General features: G+C 41.1%; 1 protein-coding gene across 4 annotated transcripts in view; it reads right to left on the bottom strand.

Moving 5' to 3' along the window:
* LOC108896900 (kelch-like protein 29) overlaps window positions 1–26,495 on the bottom strand; it is a 190,541-nt gene that overhangs the window by 92,351 nt on the left and 71,695 nt on the right. For all 4 annotated transcript variants that reach the window (XM_051071975.1, XM_018696196.2, XM_018696195.2 and 1 more), the window contains exons 4-5: window positions 3,663–3,810; window positions 234–761 (exon numbers count right to left, since the gene is read on the bottom strand). In XM_051071975.1, the coding sequence (XP_050927932.1) occupies window positions 234–761; window positions 3,663–3,810 (676 nt within the window). The remainder of the gene's footprint in view (window positions 1–233; window positions 762–3,662; window positions 3,811–26,495) is intronic.

Raw genomic sequence — 26,495 nt, 5'->3', positions numbered from 1 at the left:
CACATAAGGGGAGGTCACAAGGAATAGAGAGCTAAGACTACATTGATTTAATACCTAACACCTCACCGGCTTGGATTCACTTCTGAGCTTAGGTTGCCAGCTGAACAGATCTGCTTTGATTTAGCCTTTGAAAGTTAGTCATGACAGGTCCCATATCTGCTAGAGAGAGATTTTAAAAAACCTTTAAAAAGCCTCCTGTGCAGAGTGCATCGGCTGAGGCTGTCTGTGCTTACCTTTCGGATGTCCCGGGTCACTGAACTCGTACTTCCCCATCCCGACTGTCCGCAGCATTTGCAGCCCGTTAGGACCATCCTGATTGTCTGCAGCTGTGGGTTGGGCCTGTGCTGCTGCTGCTGCCTGTCCGTTGGTCAGAGGCAGGGCAGGGGGCTGGATGAGGCCTGGGTGGGAGGTTAGGTGGCCGTTGCCCATTACGCTATGAGGGCTCGGATGAACCACCTGGTTGGCTTGGGCAGTGAGGGCGGACGGTGTGACAGTGGGCTGGGCAGAGGGGTACGGAGGTTGGCTGGGCATGCTTAGCACCATGGTGGGTGGCTGCTGGGTCGACTGCGGCGTCAGCTGAAAGTGGGCGGTCATGAGTGGGTGCTGTGGGGGCACCGGTGTCTGGATGGATGGGGTTACTCCTATGATGGGTGACTGTGCAGTCACGCTGTGGTTAAAGGAAGGTGGTTGAGGGAGGGCGTAGGTGTGGGGCAGGAGGCTGGGCTGGCTCACTGCTGCTACCGGTGCAGCCCAGGTCGGACCTGACAAACAAACAGACGGAGGAGCAAAAAGAAAGAGATTAAACCTATTGTATATCCAGCTTTTACATCACATAGCAATGGGAAAGTCAAGGTAACTGTAATTCCACAGTGTAGACTAATTTGTGGTATTCTGGTAAGCTATAGACAAAGCCAAAAACGAGGGCAGAGTGCTGATTTTAAGTCTGGAATTACATGATCAAACAGAGACAGAAAACAGCATGAGAAGACAGACTCCAGCTCGAGTCTGTTCCTCTCCACACCACAACTGTCAGTGTGATGCTCCGCTTCAGTCAAAGTTTGTTTTTGACTTGAGACTTAATATCAAACACAAAATATTTGAAGCGATGTACAGATCTGCGCCCAAGATCAACATCATAATAAGATTAAGAGATTTATTCCCTACAGGGTGAACAAACGCTTTTCTGAATGTGAAAGTATACATGCTCAGTGCACGTGGCAGTCGGCAGTATTATCTGTGTAGGAGTCTGTGTTTATCCCAGTCACTCAGAGCCAATCATTTCCCAACCCCTAAGGCGTGTGCTGGGAAGACACGGCCATATTGGTCTTGAACGCTGCCTCCCTCTCTCACTCATTTGCTCCTACTCCTTCATTTCTAACTCCTCCTGCCATGGTCCAAGCTCCAAAAATAGCCTACCACTCTGCTAAGGGGCCAAAGGCTAAATCACAGCATGCTAAAAGCTAAAGAAAAAATAAAAGAGGCCCACATTATTCATAATACTAACCCTGCTGATACAATAGTCTGGGCAGAGTGGGATGTAGAGGGAATGAGAAATAAGGACAGTGAGAAGAAAAGAAAGAGAGGAAAGAGGGAGGGGACAGACGACTCCAGAGGAAAGGTCAGTTCATAATTCACATGTGACTGAGCTAATTGGCAGCAACACTGTATTTCATTTCCCCTCTTTTGTAGCTCATCTTGATAAAGGATTCTAATCAAATGAGTTAGTATAAGTTCTAAGTACATAAGTTCTTTTAAGATAGAGTTATATGTATATATATATATATATATATATATATATATATATATATGTATATGTGTGTATTGCTGTCCTCTGATTCTATGTTCCTTCATAATTTCTTCAATCTTTTACCAGAAAAAATTAATACTTAATTAGATAGAGATGAATTTCATTATCATGACCCAACACTGACCTACATTCATAGGTCTTGACTGCCAGGTTTGACAAAATGAAGAAACTACATTAATATTAAATGTACGCACTGGTTGTGATTGTTGTCTTGTATCTAAAAATTAAGATTTTCAAAAGTGGCACGTTCACTTTTAAAGACTTCCCTTATTTTTTATTTATTTACTCCACAATTTGCTTAAGTCCAAAGCACAGAATCAAAAAAGAACTATTTTTGTACAAAGAAACTTAAGTTAAAAAGCAACTTCTTTTTCAAAGACAAACTTTCTTCAACAGACACAACAGTGAAGTTTCTGTTGAAAGAAACCGTTGATTAATTCTGGCACAGTTGGCAGAGAACTTTCTGGCAACACAGTTCAGTGAAGTGTGGAGAGGAGCTGGCTTCATTGCAAACGGCAGTCACAGTTTGGAATAGCGCACACACGCAAATCAATATGCAACACTATGCTCGGATTTGAGTGTCATATGCGACAGCGTGCCGGGTCGGTGACATCTCACTCTCCTCACGCTTCAATCCAAGCTGCAGTGTGGGTGTGGGAGCTGTGGTGGTGGGATGGGAAGGGAGTGAAGTCTTGTTCACTTACATACAATATTAAGGCCTCCACAACTTCATTGCTAATTCAGCCAGATGCTCAATGCACAGCAGGAGGCTGTGGCCACAATGGGGGGGGGGGGGGGGGCACCACCACAGGAGGCAAAAACGGAGCTCCATACGCCCCTATCACAACTGCATCCTTCCATTGAAAGAGCACATAGAGTGGTTTCTGCTGTGGGGTAACTGGGTAACTGATGAAACTGTTCAATAATTAATCAACCAATCTATATGTAAGATATGCGAATTACAATTAGGAAGCGAGCAGAACAGGCAGTAGCTGACTTGAAACATGTTTTCAACATGATGCTTTGCTGCCACAGAGTAACAGCTGTCTACAATCTGGATTTGCTGAGCCAGAATTTCCACTGGAACAAGTTCCGTGCCAGTATTATTCTTAAATGAGACACATTTGTGATGAGCAGGAGGCAGAGGCCAGCAAAGCAATGGAAGGAAATTAACTGCTCTAGGGCAGAGCCATTCTGGGTGAGTTCATTACAATAAGAGTAAAAAACTTCAACACTGGCTTAACTCGTTAATGGCGGGTGTGCGCACTGCACTGCATGAATAGAATAAGGTCGACATCTAAATTAGACCTGGTGGAGATCATTTGGAGGACTTTCAGAGTTTCACTACACAGGTTTAATTTAGAATAAATCAGTTAATGACACAATACCATTAACAAGGACAATAAAATGAGAGCAGAATGATGGTGGTGGGTGTGAGGGTGCAATACGGATTTATATCTTTTATCTTTTTTTTTAAACTTCTTGATATAACACTGTCAGTTCTATGATTATATGAATAATTAATTTGGTTTATGTAAAGATGGTATTTGTGGATGTACATTATGCATGATTATGTATGTAAAGTGTACATGTTGTGTAGGCAAGCATGTATTTTATGTAGGGCAAGGCAGCCAAGATGCCTCATTAGCATCGGATGCTTGTGTAGCTGGCCAGAGCTGTCTGAGGTGAGGTCTGTGTCTGACTGTGTGGTCCGTGTACATGCATGCATCTGCTGTGTGCAGGCGTACTGATGATGTAAAACTTTCATCACCTTAAGCTCACATCAGGCGGGACCAGTGAATGTGTGAATGTGTCTGAAAGTACATATACAAGTGCTGTGTGTGTGATTCATTACCAGTGGGCTCGCTGTCTCGATGTTGCTTAGCAGGAGGCTCATCTGTATCCCATGGTGTGAGCTGGTTGATGGGCGTCTGTCCCCATCTCACTCCTGGAGCCAGCAGCAATCCTGGGGTCTGGCTGTCACCAGGTGACAGACCAGAGACCTGCAGAACAGCAACAAAAACATTGTCACTGAATAGAACATCATAGGAGAAAAACAAAAACCCAAAGAAAATGTTAGGATTAAAACCAAACCACTGAACTTCTCCTGTTTTTTAGATTCCATTCATTGCAGCAGTGAGTGAGTATTCATTCCTCTTTTTATATAGTAATAACAATTAACTTTCTAGTGTGGGACACATTCAAATTCAGATCCTTTCCCCTGAGATTTCGTATATCTTAATTTTGCAATGAATTAAACATTGTGTTCAGTCATGTGAGATAATATAATTCTGAACACAAATACGACAAATAGAGTAAATAGAAAGAAATCCTTTAGCAGGGATAAGAAAAGAGAAAAACGTTATTTCTATAAAGAAAATGAAAAGCTGGGTGACAGTGTGTGTATGGAGGGGTAAATCCAAAAGCAACTTCACCAAACCAAACTAAGAGTTCTAAGCCTTTCTTTGCACCCATAGCTCTAATATTTTGCTCTGGCGGTGGAGTAAGAAATGTTATCGGGCAAGCCCAGGCTGATGAAAACATAGGGGCAATCACTACTGGACCCCTGAGCAATATTCGCTCTCCCTATCTGCAGTTTGGACGCTCGGTCTAACAACCAGGCAGGGAGAGGGCAGAGCCAAGCCTGATTCCCCTGCTCGCCCCAGCCAGCCTCCTGAGTTAATAGAAAAGACCTGGTCACCAGGCCCCTCCTGTGTCCTCCCGGCTGATCCCTGCATCCCTCAATTCCATTATCCTCCCTGACCCGGCGTCCACTTCATCAGGCACGCCATCATGCATTCCAACAGCTGTGTCGACAAAGCCCGACAGAGTGTGAGCTGACCACACAACAGCAAAAATGCAATCCAAACAATTGGGATCACAGTGAATTAATGCGCGGCTTTACATATCAGATCAATAAAATTTCTGGAAAATGTCATTCCCTGCTTTAAGATGGATTTACAGGGCCTTTACTACAAGACATCACATGGTCACACAGCACAGCATCTGCTCTGTAATAAACAACTTCACAAATAGCAGATACGTTCAATGAGTGTCACTTGATAAATCTATAGTGAAAGTTGTCTGACAGTTGGTAAGTGCTGGGGGCAAAAGAAAAAAAAAACAGGGAAAGGAAACATCTCAAGGCAAAGTAGAAAACTGAGTGATGGAGTGAGAGAATGAAGCTGGGTTTAGGGGGAGACAGGCTGTCAGGTCTTTTTGTCCGGCTCAACCTGTCGACTTCAGACAAGAGAAAACTGAAATGGTTTACTCAGAAAATGCCATAAGCGCTCAATTCCATCTAAGAGCCCTGGAGACTTGGGGAGGGAAAATTCGGACCTTTTTCAAGGTGAGGAGTTGTTTTCTATAGTCTGCTATTTGTTTTAATGAGCATTCTTCCTCCTCCACTGTGTGTGCGCTTTACTGTATTCCTCTCCAGCCATGCTTTACCTTCCCCTCTATACAAGCAACTCCTCATTAACTCGCAGCATTGACTCTCTTACTTTCCTTTAGCCCTGCACCTGCCTCATAATATTCTTTCATTAATACTCCCATCCATTTGCCCAAAACAGAGAGAGCGAAAAAACAAAAAAAACAGGAAAAATCTCCTCTGCTGAAAGGCAATCCATCTGTCACAGTTTTACTGCACCAGGAAAAAAAAAGAAAAAAAAAAAAGACTCTTAGTCAGCGCCATCACATTGACAGCATATCAGCTAGGCTCACGAACAATCCTGACTTGAAAATGATCAAGGTTAGATAGGAAATACACACACACACAGACACATAAACACTGGAAACACAAGCGTGTATGCACACACAGCAGGTGAAAGTACATGTGTGCGCACACACACACACACACACACACACAGAAGCCAGGAGATATCAGACGGGATGTTTATTAAGATGGCAGACTTGCTGCAGGCAGGCAGGAAGGTACTGTAGGTTCTGGGACAGCGCCTGCCATTTTCTCTCAATTTTATTTGCTCTCCCTATTTCCAGTCCCCTCCTCCCCGGCCGCCCATTATCACCGGGCAGCAGATGGTTTCCTCTGACTCGACAAAAACCATGCTGGAGAAAAGGACGGGAGCCAGATAGATAATTTTTGAGTCGTGCCAAGCCATTCTGTGTTTGTTGTCAAGCTGGCTGGGGAGGGGTTTTTTGTACCATACGCAACATCCGTGCATATGGACCACATACTGTGGAATGTGGCACTTACACACAGACACACACAAAGGTGCAATCATGTTTACACCTAGACACGTGAATCTGCATACACAACTACATGCTGTATGAAAGATGTTCTTCTTATCCAGTTGACTTTATTTGGGCTTTATGGATGTAGTTTTATTATCTGTTTAGCTACTAAATACTTTATTGATTAATTGATTGATCATTTGGTTTAGTTATAAGATATTCAGAACATTATATAGTCACAAAAGACAAACAAAAAACAGGAATCATCATATTTGATCCAGAAACATTTTGGGTATTTTTGCACAAAAAATTATTTAAACAATTAACTGATTATCAAAATTGTTGCTGGTTAATTACAGAAACAAGGCTTTTTCAAATTTATATTTAGAACATGCCAAAACATTGTTATGGAAATGTGTAGGAGTTATTTGCTCTAAATAATAGGCATTCTTGTTCTGTGCTGTGTGTTGTGAAGAAAAAAAAAAAGAATTTGAGGCAGCTATCCATCTGCTTCTCCTGCACAATCTGACATGCAGATGCACATGAGCACACATACGCACTCACAGCAAAACTAGGAGGATCCCTCTCCCTTCTCAAACCTCTGAATGTTGCAGACATGTCACAATCCGTGTATTGGAGAGAGGGAGATAAAATCAAGATGTATCAGGCCTAAATATACACTACTCCTCCTTCGTCCGGGCAGCAGAGACAGCAGTCTGATCCTGGCTGGCGAATCAGCTATTTTCTCGGACATGACAACTGTCACTATGCGTGCTTTGCCTTTGTGCAACAGCAAGCAGCGTTATTGTGCCGACCAGAACCTCTTGCCACTGGCCACCATCTGCTGTGGGTACATATATAGGAAGGGCCTTGCGGTGATCCAGGGCTCTGGGCTTTGATTGCTTTGAGTCATCCACAACATCCACATCCAAATAAACAGAAAACGTTTGCTCATGGCTTTGTGTTTGCCTTTGCATTTTGTTCGAGCCAGCCCTAGTCTGTGCGAGTTATTGCACCAGTTCAATCCTACATAAACACAGAGTAGGACACCAGGCATCCACAGAAAACTGCCATCATGAACATTCTGCATAAGCTCCAGCTCTTTGTACCTATTGTGCCTGTGATATGGGCTGGTATACCTAAGCCCAAACATATAGCGCTCCCATCCAGTTAAGAGATGGCTTTCGTTTCCCCGGAGAAATTACTTTATTGCTCGACTCAGGGAGAAATAGCAAGAAAGAGAGAAAGAGAGAGAGAGAGAGAGAGAGAGAGAGAGAGAGAGAGGGATGAGTATGTCTATAACACCAGGGTCCCATTGGGGTAAACAACATTACAGCACACACTGATCAAATCAACTAACTGCTATGAGATTTAATAACAGGTCTGGGTGCAAAAAAAGAAGTGCTGTAGTGAAAGCAAAATGGGGTTTAGAGAAAGCAAGAGAAGAGGGAGGAAAAAAGAGAGGAGGGTTGAGGGAAGGCTGGGGTCTTAAACAGAGAAAGGTGTTCACACAAACACACACACACACGTGCACAGAGCAGGTCAGTAACAATAGCACAGTGAAAAGCTAATCTCATGAAATGTCATTAGCACAACTGCCAGACACAATGAGATAGCAATGTGCAGGGTGCAGGCCATTGCTACACCGGTTGATTATGTTCCACCTTTTAAGGTTCAGTGTTCCTCTGGTAGCAAAGCCTTTTACGCACAAGAGGAAAATAACAGACCGCAGGCGAGGAGGAGGTTTACTGTTGTGTGATATCATTCAGCAGGCACGGTAATCAGGAGGGTCTGTTAATGTGCAGTTGTCGTACTGATAGGTTTATTCGTTAATCTATTCTGAATGGATGGACCAGGAATCTTCCTGGATTTCTGGTGGTCCAGTTTAGAGCTGACATTATGGTTTAATTTAAATGCATCTGCGAAAATACACCTCCACAATCAGCCGGCTATCTCTGGGGGAGATACATGTACACAAATTTAATCATAATCAAAATTTCAATAACAACAGTCACCGCAGTGCCTTGCTATATTGTGCGCACCCGTAAAATAATATCACACTGTAATTCCACACCACGAGCAAATCATAAAAAACAGTATGTGCAGGCAAGGAAATGAAATTCAACTCCGAGAGAATGGCTTTTTCTTCCCTTTGGCCAGGCATGGACAGATACAGTGAATTTGGCTGAAATGTGGAGGGTGATGGAAATAATGGCTTTCCTCAGAGAAAAGAAACAGAAAGAATGGCAGAGAAGGAAGGAGTGAAAGATTGAGAGGCAGAGTAAGACACACCCATCCATCACATAGTCTTGTATCATTGCCTTTGACAGATCATTTTCAGCTTTTCTAAAATGGAGAGGAAAAAGAAAAAAAAAAAACTCCCTTTGCTTGCCCTTGCTCCAACCAAAAGCTCCAACCAAGTGTGGTCCGAAACTGACCAGGAGCATTAAGGAGTGTACAAAAGCGCACAACTCATTCATTTTCTTTCGGACATTATTCACTTACTGTATAGAGGTATCTCCTTTCCATGACAACGCGCTGACACCTAAATGTGAAGTGGATTTGTTCTGGGCTTCCGTCATAATGGTGCTGAATGCTGGAGCCGAACCATGGGGCGGCTGTGTCCAATCTATTAGACTGGAACATAGCAGAGCATCTCACGAGTAAACAAAGAGACTACCACGCCATTTTTGGCAGCCATCTTAAAATGGAGGGGTGCACCAACACGCCGAACACAGCGTGGTGCCATAGACGGAGGAAGGTGCGTATTCAGCATGATGGCTGCATACCGAGGAGACAGAGGAAATCCAGGTAATATTTCTTTTAACGGTGAGCAATCTGAAGTATTACACTTAAAAATGTGAAGTGACACTGCGATTAGAAATGTCTGCAGTTATGAGGAAGACTTAAAATGTCGCATTTCTTGAGCATAGAAAAGCAACTCTATTGTGGTCCTTAAAGACCTTGATGTGAATTGGACCAGCCTGTATCTTTACTGACACTTTAAAACAGGCAGAGAAAAGACCATAGATAAAAATCTTTAGCACTTCTCTGCCGATACAGGTCAGTGACTAATTTGAAAAAAATCACTTCCATGAATGCATGAGTGGCTCTGATTGCAAAAGCTACAATTTAGAATTATTTTTGGACCAATACGTGCCTTACAAAATCAGCCTCTTTTCTTACTATTATTGTCCATAAAGAGGGAACAAAGAACTCAGTCAAAATAAAGGAAGGTAATATTGAGTAGAAAGAAAATTGGCAGCTAAATGTGTTTTAACAGCCAAAATATTTCTGTTGTTAGACTCAAAATCTTAAACATAACATACTCAAAAGAAGTCAAGACAGGTTACTGTATCTAAACAATGTTTCAGTTGATGCAGTTTATTTTTCATAATTCTACTGAATAATGTGTCCCCATTAACAACACCTGCTTCTACAGTGGTTTATTTTAGTTTTTAGTCATATCTCTAGTCATCATTTGCATTAAAGCAATATCACTTTACAAAAAACAGATCTCAGTATTTCCTGGTGGGTGACTGTTCATGACTGGCAGCTTGTGCACCAACAATTGAAAATCCAAACAAGCCGCATCCTTCCAGGCACCAACACTTAACACTGACCCCCGGCAGCACGACAGACAAACATGATGAAAACACACAACACTGGCGCCTGGTGGGTATATATGCTATTGATGCACCACAGAAAGGGCTACGGATACAGACTCTATAATTTCAAGCCCCGGGCCAAACGACTGAAGGGGAACGGACTTCACTTCCACTGAAATTCCAGCTAAGACACTCCGACAGCTCGGCGAGCTCCTGGCTCGACGCACACGTTCTAGGAGGAAGAAGCGTGATCACAGGGGTGAGGCCGACAAGCTTCAGTGGGAAAGCAGGGCTGGAAACCCCCGCCTAATATCCCATGAGTGCTCCAAGGTTGCAGCGCTTGCCTTCCATACCCTACCTCAACCCCTCCTTTTCTTGTGTTTTCTTTTCTCTTGCAGATAGTGTGTAAGTGGCGGGGCCATTACAACACCATGAATATGTCTTATCTGTGAGACGAAGCAACATGGTGAAGATTCTTAGAGAAACTGATTAGTGCTTGGACATGTGAACTGTGGAGGCTTTCTTATGTCATGGTAACACCTCCCAGAGGAGCGTGTCAGGGACCACGTTGGCCTCCACCGGCACTGAGTGGGACAGTGAGAGACATAGGTCTCCAGCAGGCCATGACCCTGCCTGATATGTGGTGAGTGTTTGGGGAACAAAATATCCACTGCCTGTCACAGCAGCAGCCTTGGAGACCCAGAGACGCCTGTGTAGCTCTCGTCTGTGGTTGAAATTGAAGCAAAATGACTACTATGTGTGCCCTCGTGTATGTGTGTGAGCTCAGAATACATGTGTGGCTGTAATAAATGAGCGTTAACTGGGCAAACAGCCATTTAGCACCAAGGAATAAATTGAATTTATATTGATATTGCAATATGAAGGGAAACAATATCTACTTTGCCAAGAGTGCAGTGTGGGGAGTTTTTAAATGCATTTTACAATGCATGCAATCGGCAAGCCAAATACTGGAATGTTTTGGCAGATGGGCTAAAAACCAGATGACCATATGGCAGGGCTGAAAATCAGTGGGAAAATGCAGTGAAAGACTTACTGCACATATATAGCAGTTTAAGCTCCAAACTGGCACACTGAACAAAAGAATCTTCTATGGCTCTCTGACACACAGCGCTTCAATGCTGCCTTGACAATAATTTTGTTTCTTGTCTTGTAAATGGCATTCAGTTAACAGTATAAAATGTAGAGTATATATGAAGGCCTTATGTTATTGCTATTGTAGCAGGTGAATAGTTCTGACTGAATCTTTCACTCTTTCCACTTCTTTCCATGAAGGACGAGTTAGCGGCTGCATTCATATTTACTGTCTGCTTGGGAGAAGATGATGAACACCTCAGTTAATATTACTTTACATTTTGTCTCCTGTAGTCTGCTCCCCTGACCATAACCTCACATTTCTTTGTTAACAGTAAGGATGTGATGGAAGGGGGAGATATTGTTCCTCAAAGACATTCGCCTCACTCGCTGTGGGAGGTTTCAATTGAACTGTGGAGATCAGGAGCCCACGTCTTCCAACAACAGCTTATGTTGTACAGATCATCCTCTTTAACCAGCATCTTTATAGTTCTTTTTGACCTGGTATTCAGAAACAGAGACTAACTAGATGGGGAATAACATCTAGCAGTAGTATTTATGGTCAAGAGCTGTAATGTTTGATGAGCTAAATAGAGAATTTGAAACCCATTCTGTGATGCATTCATACACAGATAGATTGTTAATCGGACAGAGCAGACAGGCAGTTTGATGGATGCTACTATCCCATGGAGCTTCCTACTGACCTTCACTGGGTACTGAGAGTTCTGGCAGACAAAGAAGCAGCCTTTGGTCAATAGGGACTGTAAGTACAGAACAGTCAGGTTTCTGGCCGACGCACATTCTGGTTTGACAAAATGCCAAAATATGAAGTCTGAAATAGCTTATTTCAAACCAGATGGCATTGAAAATAAGCAAGGCTGTATTTTGTTTAACTTTCCAACCACATCTATACAATAGGATTTAGTCCACTGAAATGCACATACTGAAGCATTTTACAGTGTTACATCACCGCACCTGGAAGGCAAAATCTCGAATCAGACTGCAAGTGTGAGTAATTAAACTGAAAATACAGGCATAGCCAATGGCTGGTATTTGCTGCAAATGTGCCTAATTAACGACGCAGTGCTGCAACATTATGACAGCACAATGGCCAAATTTATCAGCTCCACTCAGATGAACTCTGGACATTGAAATGAATATGCCATTTGGCTACAGAAAGCCTATCTCCTTCCACCGAGTTGCCTAAAAATAGCAGTATTAAGTGAGATACAGCAGAATGTGCACTACAGTGCTGTCAAATCAAAACCCCTCATGACTCCACTAAGGTATATAATTACCAGTGTGCCTACAAGCCTCTTACTATCTGTTATTTTTGCAGCCCTTTTATACACTACAGTGCATTCCCTGGTAAAAGGAATAAAATGCACTTCAACAGTTGACATCTGGGGCTCATGAGAAAATGTGCTCATATGCTAAATGCATATGAGCACAGATCTAGTTTATGTAAGTGACAGAAAGGATATGGTCTACTAACTTTACCAGCCAAAAAGACAAGGTCACAAAAAGCAATGCACAGGCAGCCACATGTGTAACCTGTGATGGTGTTCCAACCTTTGAGGTTTCAGTCTTAGTGCTCCAGCCCTGCTTCCCCAGGGTTTGAGAGGAGACTGAAAGACTGGTTTTATCCCACAAGATGAAGTGGTCAGTGCAGCTCTGTGCTCCTGCAGTCACAGGGGGGAGTCTACACAGAGCGCTGCTTGGGGTAAGATATACACTGGAGAGACATGCTGGGATCATTAGAGATCCCAAACCCTTAAAGAAACAGAGAAATAGCCATGAACTACACTGTGGCAGGTGGATAAACAGACCTTTGCTTGAATTACGGGATGATTTTTTTAAGCGAAAGGCTTTTCTGCCTTTCAACTGCCTGTGAATAAGCGCCTCTTGATTTGCTCTAATGTTGTTGGTTTTTCAAATGCTAATGCTATTCTATACAGATGGCAAAAGTAATTTCAAGGTCCATATCCTGTGTCGAAAGTTACAATTGACAAGTAAAATAAGGATGTTTTTGAAGATTAGCTGGTGTTTTCATGCTTGTTTTTTCCATAACAGCACAAAAAAAGATTCAACAACTAGTTAAAAAAGTCATGTCTGCATAGGAATCATCAATAAATCTATACGTAAAATGCCATTCCAAAAAAAAAAACAAAAAAACATAATAATCATGGATTCCAGACTATCATCAGACTGTAAGAATAAAAGAAGTCAGTTTATTTATACAAGCTAAAATACACTACATCCTCTATGTGCTTACAAAGTCCATGTTTTTTTTTCAGGTTTTTGCTTTTTTTAATATAAATATTGGAAAAGCTCTGTTTTGTCTGTACGTACATATTTCAAAAGGTAAAATCCATGCAGTGTGTCTGTCAATATTGTAGTTCACACACATTCACATTTCCTTTGTTTTCGATTTTGAAGGTGTCCAGCTCTTTTCAGTAGACTCATATACTGCGGATATTCTCCTGACTAACAACAGTGTTGTAGAGAATCAAACAAACACTAAACCTGTCAACTTCCTCTGGCTAGTTGGCACACTTGTGTTCTTCCTCATTTTCCTTAAAACTTGTGAGAATCATATTTTAGTATCTATTTTTTCAGTCCCAGTGCCAGTGAAATGGGCAGACTTACAAAGATTTGTTTTGGATCACTTTAGTGGGTACATGCACACATCAAATCTGTGAAAAGCAGGACTTCAAAAATAAAAACAAAAAAAAGTCGTGAAATGCTTTTTCTAGGCCAATAGAGCTTTGGCTTTTATAAAATGATGTGATTTTTTTTTTTAAATTCAGTTTACTTATTTGTTACATGATGATGTGAGAGATGAAAAAGTGTTTCAGCTTCATGGACACATGGAGACAGACAATATTAATATTCATGAGTCAGATGATTAATCACTTACACGGATGAGTCATGTTACTAAAAACTGCTCCTGCAGCCAAATATAACACCAGCATACTGATGTACATAGAAGTGGGGCTTAATACCTGAGGTGTCTCCTTTCTCTCTGTCGTCTTACTTATGTAAGAGGACACATCACACACCCACTGATAAATAAAATGCAAAAGTGGAGACCATTAGCAGTTACAAATTCCTCAGATAAAGCAATTCTGGATATCAGCATTTGATCTAGGCTACGGATATGTTCAAAAGACATACAAGACAGAAAAATGTGTAATTTTACAAATGTGCCTTTTAGTAGTAAAAAATAAGTCCCAAAAATACAGATATGAGTTCCTTTGCAGCAGCTGATGCAGCCAGTTTTGGCATAAAGTTTTCAAGGGACTTTATCCATAGGTTCCTCTTCTTGACCAGGAGTGTGCACAGTCCCTTTACTGTATCTGAATGAGGTAATGATGCCACTGGAGGCAGGCTTTAAAGACACCTCTGTTGTCAGTGGCAGCACCTGTGCTCTACACAGATTCCTATTTCCCTTACACAACCCTGCACACTGGTTCCCTGTGCACTTGTTGACAAGAGCTTGTAATCTGAAATAGTCTGCAGGGTTGAGCTGTTAAGTCCCTTGTAGGAATGGAATACAGTTATGGTGGGAAGTGGAGGACGAGGAGGAAGAAGCGGGAACATCTTCTCCGCAAAGCTTATTGAGCTGTCAGGTTTCAGTCCCTATCAGAGAGCATTGATTTCCTGTCATATATTCGACTGTATGTGCTTTTACGTTCGTCTTTGACACGGGCGCTTCACATAATGGGCCCTGCTTTGGTGGTTATGACTACATCAGGAAGCCCGTCCGCATATTGATCTGTGTTGACGCCAAGGGTAGTCCTTTATTTAAATTGATCCATAACAGAGTAGCCAAGTGCTGGTTTCACACTCTGATCTTTAATGGAAACTATCAGACTGTACATTGAGCGAGACACAGCGGAGTCATCACAAGTAGTGATGAGGGTGACACAGAGACAGCTAATAGTGCTAATATGTCTGGCTGTGGAGATTTAACATTTCCCTTTTGCAATGTATTCTCTGAATTTTGAAGAGCTGACTTGAAATTATATTTTGGCATTAGCATTTCAGTGACCTTTCCAGCACTCAATTCAGCTGTCAAAAACTATAGCGTTGGGAAGCAATAAAGGAAAAGGAGTGGAATACATTTAAAACAACTGATGAAATGGATGAATCAGACTTTTTTTTTTGCCTTTACTAAACACAACATTTTTTGTCACAAGCAGTTGCCTGAAAAATAAGTGCAGCACAAACTTCTATTTGACTAAAAAGCAGTCCTCTGCAAAATCCATTGTGTTTTAAAATGCCCCAGATATTGCAACCTGTAAACTGTACAACAGAGGAGCTATTGCACTGTATTAATATAAATCTTAAGCAAAGGGAGAAGACAATAAATAGGTTGTGTTTTCCATAGAGACCAGGCCTCATAATGGAGATATACAATGTGCATGCAGAGGACATGGCTTGTGAGAGCAGTCACAATCTCTCGGCCATGCCCGGACATTAGTGAGAGTCATTAGGCTCATTTAAATGAGGCCGTTAAGCCGATGAAATGAGGCCGTATATTTGAGTGCAGAAACAAAAGAAAGAGCCCCCCATTTCTCACTGGCATGCAATCTCCTCTTAGTCAAGTACACTATAACTCTGGCTATAGGGAAGTGCCCTGGGTAAGGCATTTCAGGAGGCCAAAAGTCAGCAGCCACAGACAGTTCACAGCACCCTCTATGGCTGTCAAATAAACTTTAACACCAGCAATAACTGCAACAATAACTTTGACACGCTGTTAGTGTTGTATGCACAACTTGATAATGTAGCCATTAGGATGCTTTAATTAGACCATTTTATTTTTTCCCTAAATCTGCTATTATTCAACCTGGAGTGATTCATCAGAGCCAAAGATGGTCCTCTCTTACCTACAGCTATCTGACAAGCAGTGTGTTTCTACACACACATGTACAGTAAGCTATTCCACACAATGCATTCATTGTATATTTCTACATGTGAGTAATTGGTTGCAACAATTGCAGCATTCAAAAATGTTCCAAAGCTCCACTGCAACATAGCAACAATTTTCTGATTTGACACAGCCGATGGTTCAGGGTTGGTTAGGTTTAGGCATAAAAACGACTTGATTAGGATTAGGAAAAAATCATTGTTTGGATTAAAATGAGTTCTTGGTTAATGTTGAAGGAATGACCATGGTCAGTTGAGAGAAGCACATTTTGATGGGAAGCAAACAGTGGTTCACAACACCAATTTGCTTTTGGTTTGGTGCAGATCATGGTTTTGGTTAAAATACCCCATCCTGCCAAAAGCTTCACACTATCCCATTGATCCTCCTCAAACCTCTCAGACCTCCTGCCTCTGTGGACTTTGTGACTGGTTAATGACGTCACACTATTTCCTCCTTTGCGCTCAGTAGACGAGCCAGAATTCCTGTACCCACTGGAGGGCCTTGTCAGTTGAATGTAACAATATTTGTTTGCAACAATGACTGGTTGTGCTGGTTTTTTTTTCTTGGGAGGATGGTCTCACCAGTTATTAGTTTTACTGTGGTTCATATTAGAAAGCTGAAAGTCTGGGTGGCTGGGGAAGACTATGAATGAGATATTTGTAAGAGGGGAGGCAAAAAAACAAAAGATAAGATACACACAAAGTAATGCTGAGATAATAAGAAGATGATGACAAAGACAAAAAGACAAAGAAAGAAAGCTCATTGTTCAACATTTATTGTTACACCTCTACTGTGAGCTGTCTAAACATGTTGAGAAGTGACAACAATCATTCGTTTAGAGACAAATCCCGCTTTAGTGCTGATCTAGGATTATGCCTCTGATTAAAAACTGTGTTCCTTTTGTTGCTCGAGTCTCATGAATCAGTCAAGGGTGATACGACCAGAAGATGTGCCCTGGAATTAATTACATCCCATCTCTTTGTTTTCAATAAAAGTGGGTCCTCTTTTCCTGTAGTGCCTCATTTTCGGTGCAGTGTACTAAGACTGGGGAGGAGCTCACAAAGCATTCACAGCAAAGGATCTCAAGATGAGATGGATGAATTATTAATTACCCGTGTCTCTGTAAACTAGTAGAAAATATAAAATGATTGTGTTTATGTGCGGTGCATCATTTGAATCTTTTTTTCTCTTACAGGTTTTCTCCATTTTTCACCCATTTCTGCAGCTGGGTGCAGCTCCATTGAAAATCTGGCGTATGGTAAATAGCCCTTAAATTAGGTCCCTGGCCTGCCAGCTTGGTTATCTGTGATGATCGGAACAGTGTGTGCTGCTTGAAAAGACCCATTTTCCCTCTGGCACATCATTTAACATGTCTCATTTACCAGGAAAATATGCAGGTCACACACCAAGAGATTTCCGGTCACATCCTTACCTCGCTCAATACAAATTTAAAGGATTTGAATTAGAACAACTATTACATTTCGTCTTCTCCTTGTGTTTGCACCCGATAAATATTAATGTTTTCTTTTTCTTTGACCACAATAAATTTTAAGTAGGTGCTTTCAGCAGAAAGAAAAAAACAGCCTTTTTACTAGGTAACGATAGCTCAACCTAGATCTTTGAGGGGCACCTTAATATAAAATAAAGAACACTGGACACGGTAGACAGAACATTATGTTAGGGAGCGAACAACATTCAGTACAGCAACAAAGAGGAGGGTACACACCATCTTTAAAGGTTAAATTACAGATTTAGAGTGGAATTGATGCAAACAATTGTGTAACATATTTACATCTTTCTTAGAAGCAGCTTAGGAGCAGACAGAAACACCAAGACAAGCTGTTTCACAATGTCAGCCTACAATTTGAAGAGAGAAAACTAGAGTGCATCTGCTTTATAGACAGTACATAGAAAGTAATTCAAAAAGTCACTCAAAGAACAAAGATGCTCTTTGGAGTCAACACTTGAAATTCATTCTCACAGCATGTCATGCCATGTCATGTCCGTGTTTATATTTAACTCTTTTAAGCTAACAAAGGCTTTTGCAAAAATGTGTAGGTGTCAGCCATTCAATATAAAAGGCTTTTAAAGTCAGGGCTTCAGTATTTTCTTTCATGTTACAACAGCTTTCAATGCTGACAGATGAGTGCAGTTGATTAAGTTAATCAGACCTTGAGACTTTCAATCTTGTTCAAGAAGAAAGAGTAAAATTGTGGCAAGTACTAAAACATACATACTCAATGTAAAATAAAAATCTAAATATCATCAAAATATCAAAGTGACACAAAGTCGTTCAATCGAGGCAATCATATAAGTTGTCTGTCCCCACCTTCTGATACAGGAGTGCGTCCTGAAATAGCTCCCCTACTGTGGCAGAGGCACTGGACCTCTGCCATCTTGGTTGCAATAATAAACACAAGTTTGTGGAATGGTTACTGGTTAATACTATTCTTTTTGAACAAGAAATGAACAGTGATCTCCTGTGTTCTGTGGGCCCATCCATCAAATCAGTTTATATACTTTGGGGTGGTTTAATTCACTGAATAACATTGTATCGTATATGCTCATTACATGTTCTCCACATGAAAAGTCACTAGCAATTATCAGCTGAAAAATAAATGTAGTAGAGTAAAAAGTATAGTATTTCAGTACCTAGTAGTTAGTTGTATCAGGTAGAGTAAAAATAAAATACAGAAAATACAAGCCCCTGGTTATTGTACTTAAGCAGAATACTTGAGTAAATGTACTTATTGCTATTGTGTGACAAAGCAGCTCTAACCCCTAACTACTTTCATCAACTGACACATTGTTGCTATTCTAAACCTTAAAATCCACTGCCATTCCTTAAACTTGTCTGCTTTTTTGTGAATCAAAACATAGCTTCAGTATTTGTCCTTGAGGCCAGCTGGCGCTCACATTTATGGGAGCTCAGAGCTTTTACTAAGGCAAATCGGCTGCATTAGAAATCTGATATGGTTCAAGACATTCAGTATGCAGTCTGCAGTATTTCTGTTTTCTTTTTTGTGCGTGCACATATTGAGAAACATGATTTACTTCTGTACTACGCTTGCTTGGTATAACAATCCAGCACAATCCAGACAGAAATTCACAACATGCTGACAACCTTGTGGATTTTTGCGTCAAGCTTATGTTGTGTTAGCGTCACAGTTCTAATTGGCAGCTGTAATTCAATGAATCACAAATGGTTTATTCAACTGCACTTCATTTGCAACCTAGTCAAGGTAATCCTTCTGCTGGGGAACACAGACATGTTCTTCACTCTTATACACACACAAACACACAAACACACACACACACACAGAGAGAGAGAGAGAGAGAGAGAGAGAGAGAGAGAGAGAGGAGAGAGAGAGAGAGAGAGAGAACCACAAAGATCTGTAAAAAATGTTTCATTTCCAAGTTGACAGACAAAATTTGCAGAAACAAGACATTCACCCTCATTTTCACTGATCTCTTTTGTGAGTTCACAGAGAGGTAATAATTCAGCCAGTTGGATTGTTCTGGACATTCTATGATTTAGTGTCATGCAGCCTTGACTGCCCTTCAAGAAAGAATTGGGAAATACTTGCAAAGACTTTTCATGGCTGACTGTAAGTCAACAAACAGTCTTCTACAAAGCACAACATACAGCAAGCTCTTAGCACCCTTGGTAAAAGTCAGCCCATACTCTCTGTTCGAGTGGCATCTGACATTACTTGGTGAAATATAATTACGATTTTGCCCAGTGAGTGAACAATACAAGTTCTAGTTTGTGTCAAACTGAGAATGCCCTTTTCGAGCCGAGATATTAACATCCGTTTCTTGTCAAATCTGTGAGCCAATCTGACTCATGACATGCTGGATCTAATAGTTTGAAGATTTTTGTGTTAATGAAGGACATGATCTTGTCAAACACAGAATGCACTCAATATTCTCTTCATTTCCCAGTTGCAGACACTGCCACAGCAAAGTCATTCAAGGAACAGGCTAGTGGTGTGCATTTTCCAGCAGCAGCAGATTAACACACCTGTCAAGAGCCACATCCTTCATTCTGAACAACACACATTATTTGCATTTCAATTGCTGACACATCCTGTTAAAGGTCCCTTTTACCAAAATTAAATGCAATGCTAATGACCTTTTCCCATTCTCTTTTTGTGTCTGTTCTGAACTGCAGTACTAAGTTTGTGTGTGAGGACTCATGACGGCATCAAGAGTAGAAAGGAGGGGACGATCAAATCATGACATCACAAGAAGGTTGGTCATAGAGCTGAAACTTTTAAACAGCTCCGCAAAAAGAAACAAGCCCACAATAAATCCTGGCCCTGAAAATAACACATGCAAGTGCTGTATACTGACTGTGTTTGGCTCGCGTTTGACAATATTTATTGCCCCCCCCAGATGCACAGCACTTCCCATAATGCCTCATGATGAAATGGTTCCAATTTCAATCTGACCTTGGGAGTGTTCTCTTTATGCGCTGTTCTGACATACACCGCGTCATCAGGAGACACTCAAGATGTGGCAGGACTGTGCAAAACAGGCCCTCGAAATCAGCTTCTTAATTGAGATGGCAGCTGGAGAATTTCCAACAACAACAAAAACAACCTCAGCACAGAGGAAAAGGCAGCGTCGTGGGACGGAGACATCCTCTTTTTCTGGGCAAAATGGAAATATGACTCAAACTGGGCTGACATTTTGGCTATAGCTCACAGTAATAGCACCAGTAATGGATCAAATGAACAGTGGATGTCATAATGGAAGGGGGGAGCAAGCAGCGCTACAACAATCATATACCTTACATTTTCATTTGTGTCAAGTCAGGACACACACACGCTCTCTCTTTCTCTCTAAATGACAGGCAATGACAGACAGTACCTCCTGGCATGGCTGGCGGAGAACGACACTGAATAAGACCGCCAAGTCCACTGGCACAGAGACAACAGGGCCACACTGACAGAGATCAGTGCATCTTAAACAAGTCACAGCAGCAACACCCACAAGGAGTGTCCTGTACTCAGCTGCTGATGCTGTGATGGTTATGATGAGAGTGAGGACACACAAGTTGCTCGCACACCTGTACGGCAATTTAAGGCATAATCACCCCAGTATGTAAAGAAGTACTCCTCTTCAGCACCAAGCAATTAGAAAGTAATTACTTGATTTAATAAAGCTGTTACACTGACAATGATTGATTACAGTGAAATTAGTTTATTTCTAGTTTGTTGGAAGTAACTTTATAGCTGATGTCGCTGCTAACTGAGTCTGAGAGGACTCAAACTTGAATAAAACTGAGGACTTAAAAAAAAAACTAAAATGATTATTAATGCTAATTTGAAGTGGCTGTTACTCCAGAGAGCAGAACTTCATACTGCAATGAGAAGTGTTATTTATACAAAACATCCACTATTCTGCCAGCAGTGCTACAATACATGGGGGTAGGGGATTACTTGAAAAATGTATTCTATTACATATTACGGATCTGTTACAGATTACCTTCTTCACATTGTCAACCATTAGTGTAATCCACCAGATTAATCAAATTTAGTAATCATAATCTAATTGCTTTCAATTACTCTTGGATTGCTTTGCCTCTAGTCTCAGTAAAATATTATGTTGAACAGACAATTTATTCCATTCCAATTTGCAGACTAATTTGAATAGGGATATTATCCTCCTCTTCAAACATTATCAACTGTTATTTCCCAGAAGTATCTAATCTGATTACGGTTGCAATATAGTTGGCAGTGCTGTTATTAGAGCAAAATTACAGAGGAACAAACTGTGTGGCCTTTTGTTGTTCCTCGGATGATAAGCCGCATTTTTGTGCATTTTGGGGCTGCTATGACTTAGAAAACATGTGTCAGGGGTTGGGACGGACTTAAAGTTGTAGGTAACTCTGAGCACCTGCTGTGGATTTTAGTGGCAAGGATCGTGGAGAATGGACTGGAGCAACTGTTACCATATAGGATTGGAGAATTGATGCTGAAGCAGTCAAGAGTTGACTGACGTAAACCTTAAATCCAATTAGCAAGACATGACCTTATTCCTAAATAATTCATATGACCTGTCTTCATAGAACATAATCTACAGTCATTCTATTTGCTATACTTGTCTTACTGCCTTTTATGGACATACATCTTTTTCTGGAAGGTGCAGTAAATGCCACTATGGTACGCAGTCCAGATTGATTGTTTCAATAGTTTCCAAGTAAACACTTGTTTTTTACAAGATGTTCTTTATTGTTTATTATGAATGGCAAGACAGTTGCACAGTGGTTAGCGCTGCTGCCTCACAGTAAGAGTGTCCTGAGTTTGAACCCATGTCTGAGTCAGTCCAGACTTGCAGGTTGGGTGTCTGTGTTTTAGCCCAGATATCAAATGGTGACCTGTCCGGAGTGTACTCCACATCTCAATGCATGCTGATACACCCTGTGGCATTTAGCTGCAAGGTAAGTTGGTGCAGAGGGTGAGAAGATGAATGTTATGATACTATAAGAAGTTAAAATGACTGAGATATTTGTCGAGGTTCATCAAGCACTTTATAGACTGCAAATATCACCTGCCAATAAAACAATAAGCTCTCACTTTTCCTTTTAACTCTCTTTGGAAGAAGTACAGTTACTCAGGTACTGTACTTCTGTATAATTTTGTAGCACTTTTACTTCAAGTATTACTATTAACCTACTTTTTACTTCTACTCAGTTTCATTTCAGAAGGATACACTCCACTGTACTATGTACATGTAACTGAGTAATTTTTAATTAGGGTACTGACACTTTTACTGATGAGATTACTTTTCCACCACTGCCTAATTCTGCTAACCACCTGTATTTATTTATCACTAATTATCCAATCAGTAACTGACTGATTTAACAGGAAAAACTCCTTTTTGGAAAACAGAGCAACAATAGCAACATTGTCAATTTTGCTCTGTATTCTGCTCTAATAATTTAATAACAGCAACTGCCTGATGTTGCTGTTAATAAATTATTCATCACATCAACTGCTGTAATCTGATAAGTGTGATGCCATGTCATGTCAAGCGCTACTCTCAACGCCGCATGCCACTTAACACTTAAACTGTCTAGCATGAATGCAAAAAAAAAAAAGGGCACATAAAAAGTCACCATAAAGATGAAAGGAAAACATGTCCATGATGTATACGGTGGTCGTGGTTATGGCAAAGGAGTACTTTGCAGTGTGATGATGCGTGGAGCTCGTAATGAGAAACACCGAGCTCCCGGTAATTCGTTAGCCTGAGTTAAGGTCAAACCACAAATGCTGCATGATTGAGTCACCCCCAAAGTCCCTATTAGAATTTGCATTTAAAATATATCTATTATTTATGTGTGTATTATTAAAATGGCTGGCTGTAGATCCCCTGAGCACAGTGCACTTGGAAGGCCCACAGCAACTGGACCACAATACTAGGGACCGACAATAGAATAATGGACAGAGAGAAATGGAAAAATAATGAGAGAGATAAAAAGTTGTCTAGAGTCCAAGAAAAGCGTCGGTCATAATGAGGACCTTATTAAATTAAAAATAAAAAAAGACTAGCACTTTGTAACCTACATTTTTTGAGACAGAGTAAGCACGATTTGTTTGTTACATGGTGAATATATACTAATGAACATAAGAATATTTTAACGCTAAGACAGTTATCTGTTTTTAATAATTGTACAGCAGGGTTGTTATGCTGTTATTCCAGTTATTACTGTTAATACAGTTCAACAAAGCTGCCAGTGACAAAATAATTCATGAGCTCTTAGTATGGTTTTATTTCATACAGTTCTTCAATTTTTATATTACTATAGTTGTGAGGCATATTTTAACTAGTCATAAGCCACAGTATTGCACAAATGAAAAATGTGACCTGATGACATTGAGTGGATGAAAAGTTCAGATACAATCTGAGCACTGTGGATATTTGTACCAAATTTCATGGTAATCCACCCTCAATGTCACAAAAAAACAAAAATGTCAACATCATGGTAGTGTTAGAGAAGAAGTCAGAGGATTCCCCACATCTGTGGTCTCTACAGTATTTCACAGCAACCCATGTAATAGATTTTGAGATATTTCAGTCTGAACCAAAAGTATTAATTCTCCTGTTCAACATGTTCTGTTCTTCAAGTTGTGTGCTCTTCAATACAGACACTGAAGCTAAACGAAACTGGGCGAAGATCCTTCTAAGAAATCAGCTCACAAGGGGAGGAGAGCACAGAGTCAATTGGCTAATGATTTTGTTACCAAGGATTTTCATTTTCAAGCCTCTCTTAAGCCTTGGTTATTGTCTCTTTTGTGCACCCAACTGAAAGTCTTACCAAGTCAAGCAAAGAAAATTTCAAAGCAAGGGCTGTCAATGTCTATTTACAGTCAAAGAAAGTGCAAGCACTCTTAGTCCACTTGTTTCAAACAAGAGATGAGAGAGTAAATGTTTTAGTTTCAGCCTCTTAGTAGCATCTGAGAGCGATGCCCATAACCACTCTTCCTGTAGCCAGATTCATTTGCACAAATACAGCCTGGGCAGCACACCAGCAAAACATGAAAAACCCTTGGTGTCCTGCATGTAACTGATGCTGAATGCACCTGCAGATCTTAATACCACAGGTGTGAGCTGACGCTGAGTGAAGTGCCAGATGAGCCGGAGAGAGATGTATTGTTTACCTGTGCATCTTAAAACGCTACCCCGTCTGCCTCCACACTGATATCTGATATTCCATATGACATGACTGATGCTTTAAAAGCCTGCATTCACCATCACCTTTCGTATGGAGTTAACCTTAAGGTGGCAGCACTTTGAATGTCAACCCCTCCACATGTGGACCTTTTTAAATGCCATCGCTTTTTATTCTGCAATTGTGAAACAGGACAGACAAAGGGACGGTGGGGGGGTGGGGGTGGCTAAAGGGGAACGGGAAAGAGGCTGGCAGATGAGTTTTTTTTTTTTTTTTTTTTTTTTAAAAACCACCAGACGAAAACTAAATGACATACAATCAGCTAGGCTCAGCAGGGGGTTCATTTAACACTTGAAGGGGAATGTGGGTACTAAGTATGGGTCTTTGAACAGCTAGAGAGCTGATCCGATCATTTGATGATGCGCTCAGTTACATAGATGGATGAATGGCAGCCTTAAACTAGAGTGTAAAGCATCCTCTTTTGGGTTCACTGCATTTCTTTCTACTGCTTTGTAAAAAAAAAAGGAGCCTCTAAAATATGCAGACACTTTTTATAGACCAACTCATGTTAAGATTTTCCCCAACATTAATACTGCATGATATTAGCATCTACATTGCACTTGCACACACTAAACAGAGATCCCACATATAAACCTTCTTCTCTGGTGTAATTTGGAGATTACATAGCTGATGGAAAGCTTGTTTTAGGCTACATGTTTTTAAGTCAAACTGTTTTGAGTATCAAATAGTTATGCAAGCTCCTGCTGGTTTGAAAGGTGGTTGTAAGTAAGAATCAAGTCAATTCATCATGACATCAGTTGTGCCAAAATATGACTAAATAAGCTACTTTTAGCAGAGTTTCTGAGTTTTGAGAAGAGTGACAGCTGAGATTGAAAACAGTGGATTCAGGTATATTTTGCACCAAAAATAATGACTGTACAGATAGAACTGAGCATAGGGATGGAGAATGAAGATGCTGCAAGAGTTGTTTGAGAAGTTTCTATAAATGTCTTATACCATTTTTACTTTGGAAACTTGCCACAATTGGAAACCAGGGGCATAATTCAAGCTGATCACAGCTGTAAACACACTACAAACTTTTCACGCCCACATCTCAGCCCAATAGATGGTAAATGTGTAATAATCACAAGATAAATTTATCAAGATAAATTTGTGTGAAGTATCACCTTCCCCTTTGACAAAGACCTTTCTCCTTACGATGAGGAAATGGTGGAGTGAGAAGCAGTGGTGGCAGCGATAACAAATGATAATGGCAAATCTAAGATGGCAGCCACTTCAAATTGCCAAGGGATCAACACTGACCCCTTGACACTTGGGCAAATCGAGCAAATCTGACAACCTTCTGGATGCTGTGCAGTGCAATGTGCCTGACCGAAGCCTTGTGTGTGTTTTCTGTTTGTTGTTCAGTGGTGCTCTCCTTTATGTTGTCATGAGATTTGCTGTGAGCATTTCCAGTCTTGAAGAGATGAGGACTAGGAGTCAAGCGTCATCTGTGATCCCTTGGTGTCCTGTAACAGCTGTCTTCAGCATCAGAGCATGCGGTTGCCGCTATCCCATATTACATTGCTGCCACTCAGCGCCAACGGATCAGCAATCCAATTTCACACAAGCACGCTCAGAGGGAGGCAACACTGACGCAGGAATGAGGATCTATGCTTTGACAAAGACAAGCCGTTGTTTGAAGTGGCTGGAGGGGTGGTGGTCGAAGGGAGGAAGATGTGCTGGAGACTTAGATAGAAGTAGTAATGGAAGAGTGATGGAGGGAGATAAAAAGTGAGAGTGATAAATTGGGGATGGGGGTTTCTATGACTGTTACTCTCATCAATCGAGCTGGTGCAGAGAGCAGAATAAGCTTCTGATTTTCCAAACCGTCTCTGAGCACAGGAGACAAAGCAACAGCAGGCACAGAAGACAGACAGAAAGGAGGACAGAACCTCTGAGATAATTCTGCACTTTGTAAACACACCTTTGTTTGTGTAGTGACGTCCAATGCGCCACTTTCTGCTCAGTCAAAGAGCAGTGAGACAATGATCTCTGTGTACTGCTGGGAGAGCAGATGTACAGTATTGGATGACAACATACTCTTCAGCCCTTTCAATATCACACACTCCTATTGCATAGTCATTGTGTCATAAATAGAGAAGGGGCTTGCATCTCATC

This window comes from Lates calcarifer, linkage group LG7_1 (assembly GCF_001640805.2).
Source record: "Lates calcarifer isolate ASB-BC8 linkage group LG7_1, TLL_Latcal_v3, whole genome shotgun sequence".
Taxonomy (NCBI): Eukaryota; Metazoa; Chordata; class Actinopteri; family Centropomidae; genus Lates; species Lates calcarifer.
This window is presented reverse-complemented; position numbering and strand designations above follow the sequence as displayed.